Source organism: Microtus ochrogaster, linkage group LG2 (genome assembly GCF_000317375.1).
Source record: "Microtus ochrogaster isolate Prairie Vole_2 linkage group LG2, MicOch1.0, whole genome shotgun sequence".
Classification (NCBI taxonomy): domain Eukaryota; kingdom Metazoa; phylum Chordata; class Mammalia; order Rodentia; family Cricetidae; genus Microtus; species Microtus ochrogaster.
Window position 1 is genome coordinate 50,000,474 of NC_022028.1, and position 16,622 is coordinate 50,017,095.

A 16,622-nucleotide genomic window follows, 5' to 3' on the forward strand; every position below is an offset into this window, starting at 1 on the left:
AATTCACAAAGATCCACCTGCCTCTGCCTCCCGAGTGCTGGGATTAAAGGAGTGTGCCACCACCCTCATTTTCTTCTTATTTGGGGGGCCGGAGATACAGGCAATCATAGCTTCTGGGTCTTCATGTTTTCAGCAGCCATGTGATATGAAGTCAGTGCCCCACTGCACTCCTCCCTACCCTGTGGTTTCCACATCCGTGTGCCATCTTCTTCCATCATGTTCCCTGGCACGAGGAGGCATGACATAGATGCCCTATTTGGAACCAACCACTTAGCAGCCACGTATTCTTATCACTTTGACCATCACCCATTGCCAAAACAGGCTTCTCTGGTCAAGGCTGAGTGCTGCTTGGGTATATTAGTATGAACATTTGGAAGGCAGTTCAACTGCATGTCCATTTGGCAATAAGTAGTGGATTCCCCCTGGATCCTGTGACCAAGCTCCTTGGCTCCAGCTTTTGAGCAGTTCTACAGTGCTAGGCATATACTCCTTCCACTGGATCTGATCAGGAGGCAGCTGGTTAGCCCAGCACATTCATGACACCATTGTACCAGTAGGCATGTCTTGCCAGGCAGTTCGCTGTTGTAGCATGAAGGGTCTGCAGCTGGATATGATTGCTGAAGAAGGATTCTCTTCCCTTGATGGCCTGCATACCATGTCCAGCACATTGAATGCTGGCTACTAGAGAGAGAGCTGCCAGCTCAATTCCAACTTTCTTTCTCTGTCTTTTATATCTAGAATATGTGGTATCTTCAGCAATAGAGTTTTACTGACTAATTCTGGAGGGCAGTCAAGAGCAATGATAATAACCCACTTTGCTCTGATATCCTCTGTGGTCTACCCGACCAACCCATAGGATGGTATCTTGGAATTTGACTTTGAAAACCTATGACTTGAGTGTGTTGCTGACCTTTCTTAATAGAGGAGGAAACCAAGGTTCAAAAATTTTTAAACATTTTTCTCTCGTTTGACTTATCTAACTACATGGTGAACTGCGCTGCTTTGAAGCCCACATTGTTGTAAAACTCTGCAGTGCCTTCCCGTTTTAGTAGGCTGTCCAGAACATTTTAGCTTATCTTATTAAAGAAGACAAAATCCCTTTCACCCATAGTCTCTTAGCACTGAAGAACTTCGTTATTGAAACATCTTGTTCTGAACTGTGTTCAAGGTCCAGGCTCTGTCAGCCGCTTGAAGACAGTGAGCACAAGGAAGGCAGGAGAATGTCAGAAATAGACTGGTTCCCTGGGACTCGTGTGGACGCATTCATCTTCCCCAGAACCTGCCAATCTGCTGCCTATCTGCCTTCTGCGGCACCGTTTAAGTTTTAATTATCTTCACACTGAGCTGCTGTGTGGAGGACTTCTTAGAGAACAAAGTGTAGTGCTCCGGCTGCTAGCACAGCTCTTCATTGCTCACTGATGCTGCCCTTGCTGCCCCGCCCTTGTTACCAGGTGACATGGGTGACCATGCACCGCAGAGACAGTGCTGAAGAGTGAAGAGAAAAGTCTCGAGCTTTGTTTGCTATCTTGTGGCAGAAGAACGATGTCTACTTCTCTTGCTCAAATGTTAGGATCACTTTGTTTTGCTTTTTCAAAGAAAGTTCAAAAACAAACAAAACATCCCTACCCTTTCTCGTGGGTTTTCAGTTAGAACTTCTCCTCCACTGAGGGGTCTGCATTCTGAGTTCTAGTGAGGAACTGTGGCTGTGATCAGGGATAGGTGCTTGTGAGCCTCCTCAGTCCTTGCATAAGAGGGTCTCCAAGAAAGACAGGCCTTCCCAGGCTGTCAGCACTCACTGAAGCCTGGCCCTTTACTGACACCCATGCTGATTCTAGTTGCTGTCTTCTGTGCAGGAAGGAGGGGCCTGGCTCCTTCTGGCTTCTTTCTTTTGGTGTTCCATTTCTTTCTTTTTTCTTTTTTAAATTTTTATTGAGCTCTACATTTTTCTCTGCTCCCCTCCGTACCTATCCCCTCCCCTTCAATCCTCTCCTAAGGTCCTCATGCTCCCAATTTACTCAGGAGATTTTGTCTTTTTCTACTTCCCATGGAGATTAGATCTATGTAAGTTTCTCTTAGGGTCCTCATTGTTGTCTAAGTTCTCTGGGATTGTGATTTGTGGGCTGGATTTCTTTGTTTTATGTTTAAAAGCCACATTCCATTTCTTGAAGTGTGGGTTTGGGTAAGGACTTGAAGCCATTGCTGTAAGTTATACTGTAATGGTGCAGGCTTAGAAAGCCTGTGAGCCTGGGTGACAGGGCTTGTTATGGGCATGCTCTGTAGCCAGCAAGAAGTGAGATGTATGGTGATGAATGGCTCATTTGACCTCTGGATTATGGGTGGAGATAACACTGTCTTCATTTATGTGGGGCTTTGACCTGGAGACGTAAGAGTGTTCTTCTCTTATCTAGTATTTTCTTTACTGTCACAAATGCTGTCATTAAAGTTGTAAAATGTATTCCACTACAACTGTTTGTCTCCAGTTGCTTATAACCATGTGGCAAGGGAAGGCAAGATTGCATTGTTTTGTGTGTCCCTGCCATTTACATCAGGGTAAAATTGCAAAATGACAATTATTTGAATTTGAAAGCTTGATTCCATGTTTAAGAAGGAAAGGGAGGCCAATCAGCATCTGCTTTAAGCACTGCCAAGGGGAAAGGCCCTGTTAGTCATCTCCTGGCTCTTGTACCGTGCACAGTAGAAGAGCTCGTTCTTCTTGGGTAACTTAACCTTGAGAATAGGATCTGATCAGATTGCATCAAACTGCCTGCTCTGAGGTTGCAGACAGCAGCACTCAGGCTGCCTTGGCCATGTGCGGTTGAAAGTGCAATGCTAGTTGAGTTCCTGTGGTTACAGGAAATGACCAAAATTAGATTCGGGCCAAGATGCCAGATTTAGTACACCCCTTCCCTTCCAGAAAGCTCCCAGGGAGACTTTAGCTGTCTACAGTAAAAGACAACACAATCTGTACTACTACTCAGACCATGAAGAATCTAATTTTAATGAACTCTCCACCAAAAACAAAAGAAAGCCTTGTTTGTCTGCATTGAGGCTGAGGAAGTCAGAGAAACCTTCCTGGTGTCTGCAGGGTTCTGGTAGGAGCCAGGTCTCAGCAAGGAAAGGATGACTCTCCCTGCACTAAGTCCAGGCATTCTGAATAGCTAGTCCAGGAGATCCCATTAATATGGGTTATGAAGATGAGTGATCGGTTTGTGTCAAGGAGCAGATGGCTAAATGAGGTGCACAGGAAATGCCATGAGGCTCAGGCTGGAAGAAAAGGAGGAAGATAGCCCATAATGCGAAACCCCTAAATACAGTCTCCTTAATGTGAATGCTTCAAATAGTCTTTTACATTATGCAGTTAATTCAGAGTGATGAGAAACATTAGGAAATTATGAAATTAGTGGACAGCGATTAACATAGAAGTAAAATTATATCATCTAAATCGAAGGTTGTTCTATGTGCAGAGGGGGAGGGTATTACTAAAGCCTTGTCCAGCCTGTCATTTCCTCATTGAAATCTGTTCTCTCAGTACATAGTTCATAATTTGGAAGAACAAGAATTCTTAGTTAATCTAGTTATTTTTCGTGGTTCTCCCTTTGAATTCTAGTGCAATAACATGGAGTATATTCCCTATGGTATTGTGTGACACCCAGAAGACTGTGTACTCACTAACCTGTGAACTGCCGTCCTTTTGGAGCTAAGGGGGCAAGTGGCTCCAAGGTTTAGTGCTTGTTTGTCGGTGATGAAGCTTCTGGAGAAATGGATAGGGTGAACAGGCCAAGACACTCCAGACCTGCCCGGTGAAACTCCACACCATGTGCAGATGGCAGAGCCGTGGGGCCCAGAAGAGGAGCTGCAGAGCGGGCTGGGTCCTCTCTACAGAGAAGGCTCCCTAGCACTCAGGTGGGGGCTGACTTCCTAGAGGGACTTGGGAGCAGCACCTGAAGAGAAGACTTCCTTCCGTAGTGGTTTTCAGTAGGTTATTTGCATGTTTCCTTCAGAACAGGGAAGCAGTATTGATTTCATGCATCTGCCTGCAATGGATGGATGCTCTTGGAGCTGAAAACATTTGATTTTGCTTATAGTTTTGCACCTATACCCAGAGAGACTCCTAGTCATGAATCAAGGGAGAAGCTGGTTGTTATTCTTCAGAGTAAATGTCTTGTGGATTTCTATTTGCTCTATGACATATAAGGGTTGAACTAAATAGTACCTGATGTGATTTCTAGGTAAGTCAGAGCCAAGGTTTGCTTATTTCCCTGTGAAACGGCATGGCCATGAGCCAGCCAAGGAGGTTGACTTAAGAACTCTCAAAGTTCCCTCTACTCTGTGGTGTGATGTGCCTTACCTGCCTAGCCTGGCCATGGGTGTGGCAGAGCTCATGCTAACACGTGTGCTTTCTTTTCACCCTCAGGTATATCCGAATAGTTGGGACTCACAACACAGTGAACAAGATTTTCCACATCGTGGCTTTTGAATGTATGTTTACGAACAAAACCTTCACTCTGGAAAAGGGCCTAATAGGTAAGTGTTACATGATATTTTTGCATATATGCTTAGATACTTTGCCTTCAGAATTTTCTTAGTCTAATAATTCCTCTTAATCAGATCTGATTAAGGACTTGAGTTGATTTTTAAATGTCGTATGGCTGAGTGACAGAGGCTTTATTTGTAGAAGAATTCAAAATAATAAACCCAGTAAAGGAAAGGAAAAACAAATATGAGTATTACACTACAGCTAGGATTGGAAGCGTTTAGGGAGTTGTCCAGATTTGCAGAGTAGAAAATGCTCTTGATAGCCAGGCAGAGGCTTTCACTCCGAAGGCTTTTCTATATTTAATATAGTTGAGGCTGGGGAGAATGTCTAGTATTGATCTGATGGTCATAGTTTCCAGGGCTACGAAGGCATGTTGGCTTTGATTTGATATGAATGGTATGTGTAGCTGGGGGAATGTTTTCCTAGACATGTCAATTCCACATTTGCTCTTCTTAGCCAGATTACCCTCGAGAATGTTGCAGTCTATAATTTGAGTAAGACTGCAATGCTGAACTATTGCTGAGGAAGTCAAGTTACTGGGTAGGAGCTGCCTGGCTACTTTTTCCCACGGAGATTTTAAATTCTGGGTTAGTTTGGGGGTGGGGGCAGGCTTTGTTTTAGTCATTGCTTAGCCCATTGTGTACCATCCATCTGCTCTTGGCCTTGGTGATGTCAAGAGTGATGTGTTCTTTCCAAACAACTTATTCCGTGACCTTGGGTAGTTCCTCACCTCCTGCATGTATGCATGTAGGCTTGTGAGATCCTTGAATTTGTGCTTTTGCTGTAGCTTTCTTTGAGAAATAACTCACAGCATGTTGGGGGCAGAGCATGCTTTTGTGTAGCCTTACCTAAAATAGAGTTCTGTGCCTTTAGAAGAGAATTCTGTTCTCTTGTCCATGTTGGGACACAGATCCACATTAAGTCTTCAGCACGGCAGTGACTAACAAAGAGGATCACAGACTCAGACACGGGCAGCGATGTTTGCATGGCTGGAGCCTGAAATTCCCTGTGTCTGCTCTTGCCCTCGCAATGTGTGGAAATTTTCCATTGAGAAGAGAATTTTTAGAGCTCAACCAAAATAATTATTTTTCACTTTACTGTTAATGTAATTTAAAAAATTAGTAGTGCTGTTTTTGTGACTTTCAAGTCATTTGAAAATTAACAAATTTGAAGCACTCAGTGGTCGCATTGTCTTCTAATTTTGTTGGGTATGTAGATTTGTGGGTACAGGCTTCCTAGGTCCCCTGAAGACTTCAGGCCTCATTGTGTGCAATCAGGAGAGGCCTTGCTGAGGAAGATCTGAGGAGACCAAGAGCTTTCAGATTCACAACCTGTGTGACATCTTTTCAGGCCCAAGGTCTGCATTCTTATACATGTTGTATCCATGTAAATTGGTCCCCTTCATACTGGAGGGAGAACAAAATTGTTGATACTGTAATTACCTAAGAAACAGGCCCATCTGCTAGAGAGGCCCATACAAAACTTGGTATCGGTTATGGTAAGACATGCTTTCTTGCGTGTTTAGTGGAAGCTGATGCAGTCAGAGCTGTCCAAGGCTGTAATAGTCTCAGGCTTGTCAGATGACGGGAGAGGACTGCAAACGCAGGAAGCTGTTTTGATGTCTGATAGGACACTTCTTCAAGCCCCTTTCAATGAGCATACAAGTGTGACTGCAAAGAACACTGCAGTGCCACACCTGCCATCGTCCCTCAGCCATGCAGGAGCAGCAGCAGCGCCAGTAGACAGGTAGACATGTGAACTCACCAGCGGATGACCTGCCATGGGATACACTCTGGACCTCCTGGGGGCCATCTCTATAGTTCAGAGCTGCCCAGACTAGGCAGAAGGGAGGTGGTGTTGGTGGGGAGGAGCATGGGGCTCTCATTACCCTGAGTCTGACATTGCAGCTTTGCTTAGCTTACAGAGATGTTTAGAGTAGTATTGGACAGATGTGCATGTTGAGTATGTCAGATGCGTTTTAGCAGCACATAGCCCTTAGCTAGCAATTCTTCTGGAACCTCCCAAGAAAGGAGTGGACACTGCAGGGGCACAGGCAGATAGAGGTACCGAGAGGCGGATCTTTTTAGATGAAACCTCCTTGAGAGCCACTCCCTAAGCTCGATATTGTCATGACTGGAGAGAAAGGAAGATAACAGGAATACTGTGCGTATCTAATGGAGTGCCAAGGCCTCCTGTTATGTCTAGATTCATAGATTCTTTCTCAGTTCTCAGTCTTCCTTCACCAGCTCAGGGTCTTCTAATCATTCTATAGACCTTCAAAATGACTAAGTCATTTGTGGTTTTTATAGTCAGATTTTAGTGTTAAAACATGGAATGGTACCATGAAGTGACATAGCAGACGTAATGATGCCAACTCTGCATCTCTGCGTCTTAGTCTTTCCCACCAAGGGTTTCGTGTGTGTGTGTGTGTGTGTGTGTGTGTGTGTGTGTGTGTTTGGGGAGGTTGTTTTTCTATTTGGTTTGGTTTAGTTTGGTTTTATCGACCCTCAAACTCATAATCCACTGTGTGTTTCTCACATGCTGGGACTGTAGGTGTGTGGCACCATGGCCTGCACCTTCCCCTCACCATGCTGCTTCACTTCCACAGCTTAGCAGGAAAGCCTGCAACTTGACCAGCTTCCCTGTCCCTGGGAATGGGCCCTAGCTGTTCCTACCACCACCTCGCTGCTGCTCTTGCCATAGCCCTATCACACTTGATTGATGGCTGCTTGTGCATCTTCCCCGAATGCATCCTCTCCTGGCAGAGCGGGCCTGTGGTGACTGTCTCCTCTGTGTTAGGAAGAGTTGCAAGAGGCCCTAGCATGACACCAGTGAGGCACAGAAGCAGCTCCTGTTTTACACATTCCTGACCTCCCAAATGTGGTGTTTGCTCAGCGTTCTACTTTGTGATCTTTGTATATGTTTTCTGAGGTCTGATTATTCATAGCCATTGAAAGATTGAGTATCATACTAGTATCTTGTAAACAGAGATCTCTTTTTTTGTTCCTGGCCACCCAGACCTGAATAATCACACAAAACCATATTAATTACAACACTGGCCAGTGGCTCAGGTATATCCCTAACTAGCTCTTATATCTTAAATTAACCCATTTCTATTAATCTGTGTATTGCCATGAGGTTGTGGCTTTCCGGTAAGGTTCTGACGTCCTTCTCCTTCAGCAGCTCCATGACATCTCCCTGACTCTGCCTTCTTTCCTCCTCTATCTCTGCTTAGGTTTCCCTCCTTGCTATATTCTGCTCTGCCATGGCCAAAGCAGCTTCCTTATTAACTGATAGTAATAAAACATGTTCACAGCATACAGAGGGGAATCCTCCATCAGTTACTCACTTCTAGTCCCTACCAGCTGTCTTTGAGAACAACACACAGCCAGCTTAGTTTTGTCTGTCTGTAACTTCCTCCCCACCAGGTCACTATTACTCTTATGTGTGTGCTTATCTTGTCTGAATGTGTGTCTATGTGCACATGTCTACCTGGTGCCCAAAGAGGCGAATAGAGGAAGTCAGATCCACTGAAACTGGAGATATAGAGAGTTGTACACCACAGTGAGGTGCTGAGTCCTCTGGAAGAGCATCCAGTCCTCTTAAACACTGAGCCATCTCTCCAGCTTCACCGCTAGATTATTTTGAAGTCAATCATAAGTGTCTTATCATTTCATCTGTAAATATTTCATTATATATTTCTAAAAGTAAATTTGTATTTAGTATTATAATGCCATTATAATTCCTCAAATTTGAATAGTAATTTCTTAAGATATTAAGAGGTCAGCCAGTATTGAAATGTCTCCTAAAGTTTCAAAGTCTGCAGTGAGAAAGTTTGTATTTTGTAAGTTATTCAAATCAGAATTTTTAAGGGGAAGGAAACAGGGCTCCATGAGTAAAGAACACCTTGGCTTCCGTTCCCAGCAGTCCTCCCTAGTAACCTGATAAGGCTCCTTACCTGCACTCTGCCAGACTCGCTCACTCCTTCTCTAGTAAGAGTTTTTTGGTTGAAGAAAACAGATTTTTGTCTACAGTGTCACTGATGGCCTAAATTTTGATCACTGAGCCCCAAGGCATGCTCACCCATTGCATTCCTTGTGGCATAGCCATTAGAATCCAAGTCAGATTTTACTATTGTTTTTAGGTAACTGCTCCATAGTTAATGTTGTGTGTGCTACAGCATCAGGAAACACGTAGACATTCAGATTGTCTCCCCTTTGGGTATTTCCATCTATTGATGACTATTTCTCAAATCTGCTGCTTCGTGATTTAGGAATATAGAATGCTATTCCAAGTCTGTCTTTTTTAATAGCTAGAAAGAAAACATTTCTCTAAAGCTTGGTTTGAGAATCCTGAGATGTAACTTTCCCAGGAAAAGTAGGGTGAATATTACATTGTTTTCCTTTCTGTCCCAGTTTTCAAATTGAAGAAGTTGCTCTCTAGCATCCTCCACGTGTGACCAAAGAAATAGATTTGGAGCCGGACAGTGGCGGCTCACATCTTTAATCCCAGAAATCAGGAGGCAGAGACAGGCAGATCCCTGTAAATATGATGCCAGCCTAGTCGACAGAGTGAGTTCCAGGACAGACTCTAAAGCTACAGAGAAACCCTGTCTCAGGAAAAAAAAAAACAAAACAGACAGACAAACAAATAGTAGATTTTTGGGGTTTCTAAGGGAAATGCATGTTGGTAACATTTCTGTTGTTGTTATATGTGCATATATGTGTACATGCTTGTGGTATATAGGTTAGAGGCCAATTGGTGCATGTCTTCCGCTGTGGCTCTTCACCTTAGTTTTTGAGGTAAGTCTCTTGCTTAAGCTACAGTTCAAGGATTGGCTTGACTGGCTGCCCAGCAAGTGCTGAGGATCCCTTGTCTCTGCATCCACATGTGGGTTACAGGTGTGCCCTGTCATGGCCAGCTTTTTATGTGGGCGCCGAGGATCTAATCTCAGGTCCTCATGACAGCACTACAAGTACTTTAGCTACTGAGCCATCTTTCTAGCCATTTAACTTTGAATAATCAGTTATCATTGATCTTCAAACAATTGCATCTTTGGTTGGTCCTTGGGAGCTGCCAATATGGCTCAGCATTTCTGAGTATCTCTTTGATTCTCGCATGACACAACACACGGTTCATCTTGTTACGTTCTCACCCTTGATTTGAAACCAGTCATTTCTTCAAGAAACCCTCAAAAAAAAAAAAAAAGAAAAGAAAAGAAAGAAAAAGAAACCCTCATTTTCTTTAGAGGGAGGTGACACTTGCAGATTTGCACAATAGATGGTGCTTGTTACTACCTTTATTCCTGTTTCTGGCCCCTTCTGTTTGCAGAAGTAGGAAATGGATGCTCATAGTCTTATTTAATAGGTAAAATGTGTCATTAGCACATCCTGGAACTTTGATTCAAATTTACTTTGGTCTTTTTGTCTTCCAAGTCCTTTTCAACCTCAACTACCAATGATACAGCACAATAATTCACATACTCTGTCTCTATTAATATAAAATTGTCTTAGAGTAGCAGTACCAATGCTGTCATGGAGCATGTCATTACTAAAAATAGTGTAACTTTTTTACAATCATTTTTTATGTCCTAGGGTATATCTCACTCAAAATGTATAAGAAATCCTATCTTAAAGTTAATTGAAACTGCTCAGTGTGGCTTAGCATTTCAGTATACAGTTAGGTCCATCTATTACTGTGGACTCTGCTTTCAATTTGTAGGCGAATGCCATTATGGGCATCTGCTGCAAGTTCATGACTGCTCGGCTATGCAGTGATTAGTAGGTGACATTTTGCAGCCCTTCTCCCTGTCTTCTGGCTCTTAGATTATTCCTTCTCCCTTTTCTGTAATATTCCTGGACCTAAAGAGGAGTGGTACAAATAATCGTGTTTAACACTGCACCCTCAAGCGTCCTTTAGTCTCAGTATTTGGTGGAGTCATGGGTATTCACCTCCTCTCACTGCAAAAGGGTTTCTCTTATTTAGGCTGAGAATGACCTTGTTTCAAGAAATATTATAAACACAGATATTTAGAAGACAGATTGCTGTTCCATCAGTTTAGCTAAATAGCAGTTGTGGGTTTTTCCCTAACACTTAAGGTTACCTTGGTCATTGGTTTTTGACTGGGTTTACAGTTCCAAGGATGGATTCCCTCTTATTGAGTGGGCCAGAAATCTAATCAGTGAGAGTGAGTATCTGTTGCCCATAATAGTCTTGTTACTGTTGTACCAGTGGATATATCTTTCCTTGCCCCGTTGGCATTGTAGATTCACAGCGTTCACATCTGGGGAAGACTGCTGGTACCTTTATCCCCCCCCAACAGTCTACAGAGCAGCATCAGGCACCGTGAAAGCTACCCAGCATGGAGGATGCTTCCAGTTCTGAAAATTTCTACAAGTAGTAGGTCACTAAACAAAAACCCTAACTCCAGGTCTGGCATACCCCTAAAGGGAATGCCCAGAAGTCCCTACAACAATACAGACTGTTGGCATCCCTCTTTGTTGTCCATCAGAACTAGTGAATGGGACTATATTCCGAAGATATCTTAACATATTTAGTGTCAGTGGCAACGAAGCAATCCTGTTGGTTGTACCCAATTAATACGTTTTATTTTGGGCTCTAGGAGTATAGTGATATTTCATTTGTATTTTAGTAAATGAAACTTGCCTGAAGTTCAAAGTAAAACAACCATACTGATCAGCCTTACAGACCAGACAGTGGTGACACATACCTTTAATCCAGTAGCCGCACAGATTTGCTCGAGAAACCGGGTGACAGTAGTGGTGCACACCCTTAATCCCATCCCTAGAGAGGAGGCTCAGTCTCATTCTGAGATTCCTGGAGACAGGATCACCATTTCAGATTGAAGTAGAGGTAAGAGCCAGTGGCTGGCTGTGTTGCTTTTCTGACGTTCTGACTGAACCTTAGTTTCTGCCTCTGGGTTTTTATTAATTGTGCTACATTTGTTGCCTGACATGGGTTGTCATTTGTAGATGGAGACTGCACTTTTGTTTTCTGGCTGCTCAGACCCGAATAATCACACAGAAACTATATTAATTACAACACTGTTTGGCCGATGACATATTTCTGGCTGGCTCTTACATCTACATTAACCTATTTCTATTAGTCTATGTATTGCCACGTGGCCGTGGTGTTACCTCATTTTCTACATATCTTGTTTCCTCCTCTGGCGTCTGCTTGGCTCTGCCTATTCTGTTTCTATATCTCTGTCCAGGTTTCCTGCCTGGCCTTATTCTGCTAAGCCATTGGCTAAAATACAGAAGACATCTTACGTCATAGGAAATTGAATTAAAACAGGTACCTCAAAAATGGGTTATGTTGGAAGAGTAAAATAGGTCTCTGCACTCTAACACTGCCTCCTGTATCACACTACTACTGAGAGATTCTTCACCCCTCTCCAATATTATACTAATACTGAGGGCTTCCAATCCACCAATATCACACTAATACCGAAGGATTCTAAACACCCCCCCACCCCGCCGCGTGTATCACACTTAATACTGAGGAATTCTAACCCCCTGCCCAATATCACACTAATATTGAGGAATTCTTCTGTGAAGATAATTAAGAAGTTTGTACTTTGTTGTTGTTGTTTTTAAGAAAGGGTTTCTCTGTGTAGCTTTGGCTGGTCTGGAACTTGCTTTGAGAACCAGGCTGGCCTGGAAGTCACTCTGTAGACCATGTTGGTCCTCCAACTCACAGAGATCCACCTGCCTCTGCCTCCTGTGGGCTGAGATTAAAAGCATGTGCCCCCATGCCTGGTACAAGTTTGAGCTTCTTAATACAGTGGTATGGTTCACATAGAGAGGAAGTCTTAGGAATAAGTAGACAGTCATAACAAAAACATGGTTAATGTGAGACCATAATAACAGATTGTTTTCTATAGTTGAGAAATCATATCAAGAAAAATTCCAAGTAGCTCATATAATTTTTTAAAACACCTAACCATAAAAAAATTAAGGATTACAATGCAAAAAAGACAAGCTTAGTAGAAATACTGTCAGAGGGTTTTTTAAAAAGATTTATTTATTTATTTATGCCTATCTGTGAGTGTATGCACCTGTGTGGGTGTCACAGTGGCCAGAAGAGGTTGTTAGCGCCCCCAGAGCTGGAGTTCCATGTGTTTGATCGTGCCTGTTTTGTTACACAAGTACTGAGATCTGAAATCCAGTCTCCACAATTGTGCTTCTCATGTTCTTAACTGCTAATCCATCTGTAGCCCTTGCAGAGGTTTGAGTTCAGTTACTTGGAGCACTCAGCTGTAGATGTATTGGAGGGTGAGGATCATGCAATGCTTTTAAAGTCCCTGTGGAAGGGTTCTCAGAAGAACTTGACATCTTGGTAAAAAGTAAAATTTAAGAGTTGATCTCTGCAACTTTTGTAGTACAGTTGGTGCGGCACTTTGAATGAGAGTGGACCCATAGGCGCATACATTTGGATGTTTGGCCCCCAATTATTGGAACTGTTTGGGAAAGATTAGGATGTGTGGCCTTGTTGGAGTTGGTGTGCCAGTGGAGGTGGGCTTTGAAGATCCAAAACTCCAAAGCATTCCCCGTTAGTGCCCTCTCTGCCTCATGCTTATGGATAGGGCTGGGAGCGCTCAGCTACTGCATCAGCATCATGCCTGCCTGTCTGCCATGCCCTATCTTGATGATCGTACACTCTAACCCTTTGGAACCATGAGCCCCAAGAAACTCTTTCTTTTATAAGTTCCTTGATCCAAGGTATCTTGTCACAGCAATAAAAAGGTAGATAAGCCAGCCAGGGAGTATGAAGTCCTTTTCATTGAGACTGAAAGTGGAGGTGGGGTTCTGGGTGTGATATTGAGGAAATCTTGGTTTTAACTCTTAGTATTTAAGTTATTCATCTCTTGGGCACTCACTGTAGAAGGACTATATTTTTTACTTCTTAGTTGGTATTTTTGTACATTTTATCTTTATTTTTATTTTTTTGTTTGAGACCTGTCTCAAGTATCTGAGGCTAGCTTGGACCTCACTTAGTGGCTAAGAATGACCTTGAACTCCTGATCCTCCTGCTTGTACCTCTCAGGGGCTTGAATTACCAGTATGCATTGCCATACTGGCTAAGTGTCCAGTCCAGCAGGCTTGTCCGTTCATACTTGGAGTGAGGATTAAAGAAAAGAAATAGATGAGAAACAGAAGATAGAGTCGGGAGGGCATCGAGTAAGTACTGTGAACAGCCCCTAGTTTATTACTCAGAGTTCTTACATTCCCCAATCACAAGGGAGAAGGAAAAAGACTTCTTTATCAAGATACAAAGAGCAAACAAACATAATCACCTCCTTCATACCCAAAACATCAAGTAGCCACACCCTAAGTCAAAACATCCTGTTGACTGGCCTTTGAAGAGTAAGGCCTCCAATAGCCATACCTTGTCAGGAGCCTTATTTAACCTTGAAGGAGCAAGAATAGGTCTGAACTGTCTGACCTTTCTTCAAGATGGACCTGTTTTACTCTTATGGACCTCTACAGCGTAGTTAATCAATTTTTAAAGTCCTTGGTGTGTAATGTCTCCCTTTATCAGAGATAAATTATATGGTACTTCTCCCATTTTTTCAGGATACCTATTATTTTATTAGAAAATAATTGGGTTTCTAAAAGAGATGGATCTTAGATTTAGTGAAATTAATGGAAGTGTCTTTAGCTAAGAGAGTCAAAAACTCGAGTCAGTTTTGACAATCACTTGTCAATGTAGAGGTTTGAAGATCATAGGAGCTATGAAAAACTCTGTATAATGGGCCAAACTTTACAAACTTTAATATCTGTCCATTAAGATAAGAAGCACAGTCACTGCATGACTCATCAGGAATGCCCCAAGTAGAAATAATTTCTTCTAACAGTTCTTTTTTCCTACTGCTAATGTATTGCCTTTTTGTAAGAGTAAACTTCAGTGGGAAACCATGCAAATCTAGTATTGAATCATTTATGCCCCGGCTCTACAGGCATAAGGGGCAAAGCACAGAGTCCTTGTTCTCGGAGTCTTTCCATTGCTATTTTGCTGATCCACAGCTTACTGTTGTGAGCAGAAAGTTAGATATTACATCTAATCTGCATCTAATTTGGACTCAAAAGAATTTTTAATAACTTTTCATTATAGTGAACTTAATCATTTATACATTCTCTCTTTTACCTGTCACAAATCTTACAATATATGCTAGCCTTCTAATTTTGGCTTTACCTTTTCTGTTTTTGGAAAACCTTTGACTTTAGGACAAAGGTCTTGTTTCAGTAGATAAAATTCTTTCTTAAAAGAATTGCCTTTTCCTTTAACCTCCTTTATCAAGATATATAGTCCATAACTATAATTTTTATATCTTATTTTCATGCTTTGTAGTTTCTTTCTGTTTTTATAAAATTTAAAAACATTTTTTTCTTAATAAAATTAATCTTTATGTTATCAATGAAGACTCAAGGAACTGCATCTGAAACATAGCCAGAAAATGTTGAGAATCCTAGGGAAATTATTTTGCTTTTACCTGCATACTTGATAAAGATTTAACAGGCACTCAGAAATACCCCTTGCTAAAAAGCATTGACTTCTTGGAGCCCACAAGGCAAGAGACAGATGGCAGGGCAGAAGTCTGACATCTCTGCCTCATTCTGTGCCTCTGTGTGTATAACCGTGTTAGTCACTCAAAAGTATCCATCCATCTAACCCATTTCATATCCTCTTCAAAACTGAAGGCTCACATGAGTGATTGTCCTAAATCTTCAGTCACTGTGGAGTCTAAGCACAAAATGGCTGCCTAAGACAAATAATCCTTCATTTGAAGACAGCAGCAGTCATCTCCTGGCAACAGCTTGTCTCCTCAAATACTAAAGGACTTAAGTCCTCAGGAGGCAAAGGTAAGTGGGTCTCTGAGTTAAAGGTCAGTCAGAGTTACATAAGGAGGCCCAGTCCCTCACCCTCTCCCCCCCCAAAAAAAAAACATGAGCCAGCAAGATTTCTCAGCCAGTAAAGCCTGGTGGTCCAGATTCTATCCCTAGGACCCCATGGCAGAAGGATAGCACCAACTCCCGCAAGTTGTCCTCTGGCCTTCATGATTGCTCTGTGGTTCATGTGCACACTCTCACACATATACATGTATGTAAAATAAATAAAAACAGAAAAAAAAAACAAAAAAACTTGACTGAGATTGTTTAATTGTATGTCTCTCACACCTCTTATCTGGTGGTTTTTGTATTATTTTGTTCTATTTACATTTATTTGTTTATTTTGTTTTTTGTTTGAGACAGCTATGTACTACTGGCTGTCCTAGGACTAGCTCTGTAGACCAGGTTGGCCTGAAACTCACAGAGATCCCTCTGCCTCTACCTCTCAAGTGCTGGGATTAAAGGTGTGCGCCACTACACCCAGCTTCTATTTAAATTTAGAGCTCTTGTCTGCACCCTCAAAATGGCCTTGAGGTTGCTTGGCCTTGTTGTCAATTCCTCAGGTAGCTACACTGAGTACCTTCTCTTTCTTGCCCTATGGCATTATTTCTCTTTTGTTAGCATGTGGGGACAGGTGACCAAGCCTAAGAAGAGGATATTTGCAATTCCTGTTAACAGTATGAACGGAAAAGAGTATGGAGTACATTCACATGAATGCTTTCTTCCTTAATTACATCCTTTCATGGCAGGAGTTTTATCATGAAAACATATCATATGACATTTATCCACAGGTAGTGGACATAAACACCACACTGATAGACCAAGGTGATATAAACTTTATATTAAAAGTTAAAACGATTTAAAAAGAAGTGATGATCCAAGTTTATAAAAGGGCAATAAGTTAAGATCTCTAAAAGTTTTTGTTATAGTTGTAAGTCTTAAGTAAAACCCTCTAAATTAACACAGATTAACATCTAACAGGAAAAAACCCGTATGTAAACTCAAGAGCTGTCATGAGGACTGAAGTCACCTGACACAAGTGAGAAGGAAACACGGAACAAGAAACAAACCCACGTAGGAGTTTATTAAAGGGGGCGTGCAGAGAGACAGAGAGAGAGAGAGAGAGAGAGAGCGCTTCAAAACGTTAACTTCTTGTTTTTAACCATCCTTTG

The 16,622-nt window shown here is 42.2% G+C and overlaps 1 protein-coding gene across 1 annotated transcript in view; it reads left to right on the forward strand.

Moving 5' to 3' along the window:
• Positions 1–16,622, forward strand: part of Btbd9 (BTB domain containing 9) — a 366,300-nt gene that overhangs the window by 233,749 nt on the left and 115,929 nt on the right. The window contains exon 7 of the mRNA XM_005360314.3: positions 4,415–4,524. Coding sequence (XP_005360371.1) covers positions 4,415–4,524 — 110 coding nt within the window. The remainder of the gene's footprint in view (positions 1–4,414; positions 4,525–16,622) is intronic.